The 7516-nt window shown below is 43.9% G+C and overlaps 1 protein-coding gene across 1 annotated transcript; it reads right to left on the bottom strand.

Annotated features, from left to right (window-relative positions):
- Positions 1-1857: 1857 nt before the first annotated feature.
- On the bottom strand, positions 1858-7425 carry kcmf1 (potassium channel modulatory factor 1). Its single transcript, XM_037265355.1, has 7 exons — positions 7200-7425; positions 5532-5699; positions 5271-5410; positions 5086-5187; positions 4464-4653; positions 4019-4328; positions 1858-3825 (listed from the first exon to the last, which is right to left on the bottom strand). Exons 1-7 carry the CDS (start codon positions 7213-7215, stop codon positions 3561-3563), a joined length of 1191 nt encoding a protein of 396 aa, XP_037121250.1. The 5' UTR covers positions 7216-7425; the 3' UTR covers positions 1858-3560.
- Positions 7426-7516: the final 91 nt, after the last annotated feature.

The following is a 7516-nucleotide window of genomic DNA, read 5'->3' on the forward strand; positions in this document are numbered from 1 at the left end:
AGCAGCATCACCATTTTTTTGTATATCTGTGTTGTTCAGGTGATAAGAAAAGTCCTAATTGGTATCAAGAAAGTTTGATCGTTTACAAAATATTGGACCCTTTTTGGGGTGAGAAGATCCAAGCAATTATGTCATTGCAAATATTTGGATGTCATTTTCATAGGACGTGTATTGCAGAATAGCTCGCAATACGATTATAACGATATTTGATGGTAACGTCGATACATGTTGCTGGATGGATACTATATGGTGACATTTCGTTCCATCTCATATGTAGTTTTTTTTAAGTTAAGCAGGCATTTAAGTAAGACAATTATTGCATAGTCACTTTTATCGGTTGTTTATGACGTGTCCGCTGTAGATAAGCTAGCTGCAGAGTTGGGATATTTGCATAAGACTCATAGGCTACGTTACAAGCTAGTATACTCCAGCAGGTATCGCGCGTTCTGGGCCACTGGCAATACATATGTAGTGTAAATACCATTTGGAATTTCTTTGTGCTCGTGGGAAAAAGAATCCAGGTGAAAATACAATCCAGTGATTTTTTTTTTTTCACTCTTAATTTCGAGGGCGCAGAGAAGTTTGTTGTAATAAATGAATTTTCAAAAATTTAAAAAAAGGGAAAAAAAGGGCCTCTGACTGACTGTAGCCTCTCGGGATCCTCTTTCAGACTGTGACTTTGCATCATGAATAGTATATTATTTTGAATGTAATTCAGAAGGCCGGGGACCTCTTTTGAATGTAATCAATCATGTGGGATGGGGAGGGGGTAATTTTTTTTTTTTGTAAATATGTGGTCAAAGGGACAAAAATGTTTTCATTAATGTGTCGATTCATTTGACTTTCTTGTGCAAATACGACTGTGTGTGTGTGTGTCTGAGATGATGTGTGTGCGTTGCCACGTACACTCGGATGCAAGACTGTGTGTGTGTGTGTGTTAAGGGAGAATTAACCTTGCTTTAATCAATCAATCAGTCAATCAATCCAATGCTTTGTGCATCATGTGAGTAGCTTAACCACAATTAATGGATCTGTTCCTTGTGATACTGTGCATTTAATAAAGGTGGTATGTCTTACTCTGTGTGTACGTGTCATTTTTACATATTTTCCACTCAATCAATATCTTTAAAAAAAAAAAAAAAAGCTCACAAAAGTAGTTTTTCTTTATGGTCCGTATTTGACCCGCCTGAAAAAAGTGAACGTGTCATCAAAGGCATTCTGTGACCACCATTTTGTTTCCAATAACTTGTGCTGAGTGACAGGAACAGCTGCCAAATACACACATTGCAGCGGAGCATGATTTTCTCCTATGGTAGTGTTAGACTTAGCACATAGTGAGTGAGGGGCTTTCTCACCTTGCAATTCTGGATGCTCGGGTCACATCTCGAAGGTCGTCCTCAATTTGCCCGACAGCTGCTTCTAGATGACACTAATTTGTGAGGCATTAAGTCATATTCGTTGCAAATGCTAAACTTACACTTGAGTCTTACTATACTTTACCTGCGGTGTTCCTCAGAGCTTTGTACTATGACCACACACATTTGACCTTCTCAGTTGGTTTTTTTCTCCAGGGCTCTTATCCAAATTTTCTATGTGAACATTAAGATCACATGTAAGGAAGTTAGTAGTTTTTTTTTAACAGTGTAAAAACGTACAGTTTGCAAGAATGAAATTATATTAGAATTGTTTACGAGAGTCAGTGATGGGTCACTAAATTTGCGACCTAATGATTTCAAGCGTATTTCATAGCATTTCTCTTGGCTCCACTACTTCTACTACATGAGGATGTTTTTTTTACAATACACTTGAGCTTAATTTGAACATATAAAAAAGTATGAAGTGGCGAGGGCCTCTTGGTTTCATCAAAAGCTGAGCATATTTTGGATTTATTTGTACTCTAAATGCACATTTAAGTAAAAAGAAGAAACGTCCGCCCATATCTTTGAACCATTGTTAAAGCCACAAAAATTCAATATACAACCCGATGTATTGTACACAGGAGGGTCGACGTCGAAGGCGGCTAGATTCGTCAAGGCTCCGTAACAAACATGAATAAATACAAAGTGCTAGCCTTAGCAGAAAGAAAACAAAAAGTGAAAAAAACAAAACAAGTTAACAGACAAGCACTCGTCTATGGATTATTGTACACGGCGTCTACTCACTATACAATTTTGTGACTTTTCCTTCTGACGTGCGTATTCAGACGCGGCTTTCTTCATGAACAAAAAGCACTCTCGAGATTTTAGAGGCATTCGAGAAAAGTTAACCAGAGTTAGCGTGTCAGCTTTGGGATTTTTTTCCTTTTTTTTTTTTTGAATGATTAAACATCATGCACGCCGCAAAGAACCGCATGCAGTAGTTAAAACGGTAACCCATCCGAGCACTTTTTTTTTTTATTGATAATAGTCAGAAACACACACAGCAGCTTGGGCAGAGGAGGCCCCATGTCCTCTAGGCTTGTCAATGAGGGCTGGGGGGGCTATTTATAAATGAAGAGGGTATTTTTTTGGGGAGGGGGTCTATGGGTGAGAATAGTGAGGGTTTGGAGCCGCATCCCATAGGTAGCAACTGTTGGTGGCTGTCAAGTATCACTGATGGCGGGAGGTGGGGGAACTGAATGATTATCACCTTCATATATTTTTCATATATATTTATAGATTTAGATATATATCTGAACACTCACTCACTCCGTTCCTATGTTGAGCCCCACTTAATCTGGTTTACGTTCACGGAGCCCCAGACATGACATAGGCGGGAGGTATGGGATTTAAATTGTGGCTAGAATACAGATATAACGTACGAACAAAATGTGAATGGAAAATGATATGAAATCAAGCACAGTTTCTCTCGAAACTTAAAGCAGATATTCACTATTTGCAGCTAACGCGACTATTTTTTTAATGAAATTGTGCAAATTGGTAGCCCTTTGCTTCACCCAAGTAGCTCCGAGTTTCAAGAAAGATAGTGACCCCCTGCTGTAAACATTTTATTTCACGGACGCAAATTATTTTTGTGCACACGTAATTATGTTGTGGCTACAAACAAGTATATCGTGCGCACCTTATACAGCCTTAAATTAGTTTTACATGTGCATGATTACCTTCAGGGCACGTTACACTTCATGGCTACAAATTAGGATTTTGTGGACACAACTAAGCATTTTGTGGAACTTATACTTATTTTGCAGCTCCAAATGAGTACTTCATGCGCCCCTTATATGGGCATAAATTAGTATGTTGTGCATATTTTGGGGCCACAATTTAGTATTTGTTGCAAACATTGTGTGCAGCAGTTTTGTGGCCCCTGAATACGTATTTTATTCAAGTTATTCTATGTATCGTGGCCACAATTAAAATTTTGTCCCTCATGTCATGTATGCCGCTCCTTAGAGTTTTGCTTACATGTAAAAACAAAAACAAAAATTGCCTGACATTACATTCACCCCACCAAAAAAAAAAAAAAAAACAGTATGGGATGAAGGTCTTTTTGGGGGGGAAGGGGGGGGCATCCATCACTGACAGTTGCAGCAGGTAGGACAGAGTCTGCGCACCGCCTGGACATCAAAGAGGCGGCGGCGGAGGCTCCTTGGCGGCGGAGGCTCTTTCACGGAGCTGCAGGTGCTCCAGCGCCACGTCAAGCGGCATGACGTCCACGCAGCCCATGGCGCCGAAGTCGGCGAAGTCCCGCCGCTCATCCTCGTCGGACGACGAGCTCTCGTCACGCATGAGCGTGGACAGCAGCAGCTCCTGCACAAACAGGCTGCGGTCGGCGCGCTCGCCCTCCGCCAGCTGACGCTCCGCCTCGGTCATCTTGGGCTCGTTCAGCCTGCACACGGCGACAGGAATCCTCCTTATATTTTGGTTGCCTAACTTAGATCCACCAGATGTTGTGGCTCTCAAAGCAATATGATGTTTTCGAAAATTGTTTTTCGTAGATTATAATACTTTTACTAAATTTAAACATGTAATAAAAAAAAATAGCTTTAGCTTATTAGCAGCCACACCAAATGAAGACCTACCGTGCTAATAGAAACTGAGAGTTGTGGGACAAGGACGAGTGGTGGTTGCTTTCGGCCGGCGCGACCGTGTTGGTGGCGGCCGCGCTGGGGGGCAGGATGGCGGCGGTGGCCGAGTTGGAGGTATTGGCCGGATTGTTACCGCGCCGGGCGGCGTGGCGGCCCGTCTCCGCCTGCTGGCGGGCCGCTTGCGCCTGCTGCCGCTCTAGCTGCAGCTGCATCTGGAGTTGCTGCAACTGCGAGGCCGACGGCCCCGATGAGTTGATCTGGCCGCCCGCCGCGCGTCGCACGCCCGACAGCTGTGACAACAACTCTGACAGAAAACAAACAACTTCATAGTGTTTGACCTGTAAACTTTTTTTAATAGCTGAAATGTCACTTAAAACGACTGGCAATTATTCGACCATTACGAATCATGTCAAATGTGGAACCGGGAAGTTGCGCTCACCTGCAATGGGGTCCATGGCCTCCCTGTTGCTGGGCGTGTAGGTGGAGCTCTGTGATGACGGCGTAGTTGAGGACAGACCGCCGGCGGAGCCGCCGGTAAAGTGCATGTTGGTGCGTCGCGCTCGGGTGCCGCCCAATCCCCGGCCGGGGTGGAACATCCGCCGCACGTGCCGGACGCTGCTGGACTCGTCGTGGAGGGCGGCTCGTTAAGGTGTGAAAGAAGCAGGCAAAGGTCGATCACGTGTGCATTTTGCCATAAAGAGGAGTTTCTTTCAGCTTGTGACAAAAGACAGTGAGGTAACCCTGTGTGGTTTCACAAAGCTCACGATGTCATCAAAGCGCTGCATTGATATCAGACGTTGGGATGGCATCGTACATAGGCTTGTCTTCTTGGTTCATCATCAAAAGTTCTTGACATATTAAAACAAAGTAGAACCCCGGATCTTTGCAGGCCGATTTAGATGTTTGACAGAATTCTGGTAACCGATTAATTGTCCAATTAATAAAAAAAATAAAAAAACATTAATAAAATACAATGAATAAAATCTGCGTTACATTTCCTTTGATAAAATCAGCCAATGACTACACATACATGTAATGACGGTAGGTTTGTGAAAGGATATTAACTCTCTGGGTGCTCTGTGCTCAAGAGTGAGGTGGGCTGTCAAGTCATCTGTGACGTGGTTGGGATCCCCCCCGGGCAAGGCTGCGCATATTGGACAGATCTGGAAGGCAAAGGTAAAAGTAAGCGCTAGGACTTGGCAATTAAAAAAAAAATGACTTGAGAGGATCGAGTGGGCATACTCACCACCTCGGTGGAGGTCTCTGGGTGCTCGCCGGTGACGTGCTCCTGCAAAGACGTCTCCGTGAAGCCCATCTTGCCGCAGTAAGGACACGTGAATGCCTGGTGCTGCTCCAGCGAGAAGGTGTCGCCGCCATAATACAAATCTGCAGTGAACAACGCGACACTTGGTCATGCGAGGGTTACGGCAAATGTCACTCACTTGGCGTCGCAAATCAAACCCCTCAAGGGTGCAGATGACAGTAAAGAGCAAAAAAACAAAGTTACCGTAGTCTATCCTGGTTAATATACACTGCATGGGGTGCTCTGTGGTGTGTCGCGTGGTGGTGGCGCCGCTCTCGTAGCACAAGGCGCAAAGGTCGTAATCGTAGCAGATGAGACACTTGAAGCGTCTTCCCCGAAAGTTTCCCTTCAAACAAGCGTCGCAGCTCACACCTACAAAAGACAATAAAGGGAAAGCAGAGGCAAACATGAGGACCGGTACTTTTTCCGCTGGGGTGCAACAAATGGGATGACAACCAAAGACAGAAACAGAACTCTCTGTGATGTAGAAGGTAGCTAGATGCTAAATTTGTTTTTGCTAGCTTCACAAAAATTGGACAGTTAAGCTATTAGGCTGAGACTTACCACCTTAACGATGATCAATGTGAAATTTGATTCCTTCCTGGAATCCATATGTACTAAAATACATTCATTACTGCCATGACGCCAGCATACGAGGTGTGTCAAAGACAGGTGTCACAAAAGACGAATTTGAAATTCAAACTAGGTTTTTCTTTTCTGCTTGTCAAGTCTAATGGAATTTACTAGGCTTCTCAGCCACACAATAATTTCCCATGGAAGGATTCCTCAGTGCTGTGTTCACAACCATGTTGTTCAAAATGGCTCCCCTTGATCTCGGGAAAAAGGAAACAAAATTCTCATGGGAGCGAGGTGAGAAGAGAGGTTCCTCCAGCACGGTGATGTTCTTAACAGCCAGGAACTGTCAGATGCTCAGGACATTGTAAACCTCTTCTCACATACTGAAAGAAGCAAACGTGTCTGCTTTGTAGACATGAAGATTGATGATCTCTCTAAGCAGGGGAAAATCCGTCGTCCAAGAACTTTTCGGACACACCTCTTCCATGAGTATGCAACCAAATAATAAACACACACCTGTGAGTTTCGGGTTAAAGATTAAAGTGGTTCACTGTGTACTGGAACGGTGGTGGTCTGAGTAGTCTGATTAATATCTTCAAATAAATTGTCGTCCGAAAATATCTTTTAAAAAGCACATCGGGTGCCAATAAAGTTCCATCTTTATGCCACATGACCAACTTCAGCGCGGCTGTTCTCCTTGATCTAACTTGAGCTAATATGAAAGCAATACGCACAACTTCTGAAGTGGTTAAAACACACGAAGAACACTCTAATTCTAGTTTATAACACTTAATTTGTATTTGGAAAATATTCCCCACCAAAACTCTATTGACTTGTTCCAGTGCGTAAAACATGCTGGGGACTTTAGCGGCCTGACTCTTGATGACAGTGCACAAGCTAGGCAACACACGTTCGGGAGTCAATGTTAGCTCACTGGCTAACAAAAGGCTGATATAATATACGTGACATGTCTGTAATAAGTGTTATTTTTGTGTGATTAAATGACACAAAGTAAGAAGACAACGACAAGATGTTGGCGCTGTTAGCAAACGTAGCACCAGTAGCCGGAGCTAACCGAGCAACTCGTAGCAACGGCTAACTGCTAAGCTGCGCCATGTTGTCGAGTTAGTTACTAATTATTAAACAATAAAAAACCTAAAATGGCCGTCGGTGACTATACGTGTAATGTAGTGTTGAAAATAAAGACTGGTCACGAGTCGTATGGTTTATTTTAAGGTTCGACAGGAGCTCCTAGCATTAGCCAGTTAGCCACGGCGGCGCTGTTTATCAACTCACCCTCATGACGGGACATCCTACAAGCGGCCCACAAAGCAAGCCCTTCCCGGGGCTACCCCACAGCGTCGACGACGATGCGAGAATGGGGGGGATGCAGTAATCGGGAAGCTATCGATCTGGCTTCCCTTGTTAGTTTTGTTTGTTTGGTTTTCACGGCCAAGATGGACCCCCTTGCCCAGCCTTCACCTCTCCAAGTCAGCCACTTATCGTTTCAGTACTGGCGAACAACGCTAGGCGGCGCGCAATTGCATGGAGTCGCATTGATGAAACCGAAGAAGAAGGTTTTTCCAGTGACGTATGAAGTCTACATTTTTGGA

The sequence above is a fragment of the Syngnathus acus genome, chromosome 12 (assembly GCF_901709675.1).
Source record: "Syngnathus acus chromosome 12, fSynAcu1.2, whole genome shotgun sequence".
NCBI lineage: Eukaryota > Metazoa > Chordata > Actinopteri > Syngnathiformes > Syngnathidae > Syngnathus > Syngnathus acus.

Coding starts and splice junctions, on each gene's coding strand:
- kcmf1 (XM_037265355.1), bottom strand. Junction 5,411..5,531: donor ATTAACCAGGATAGACTACG/GTAACTTTGTTT, acceptor TGTTCACTGCAG/ATTTGTATTATGGCGGCGAC. Junction 4,329..4,463: donor GGCCATGGACCCCATTGCAG/GTGAGCGCAACT, acceptor GTTTTCTGTCAG/AGTTGTTGTCACAGCTGTCG.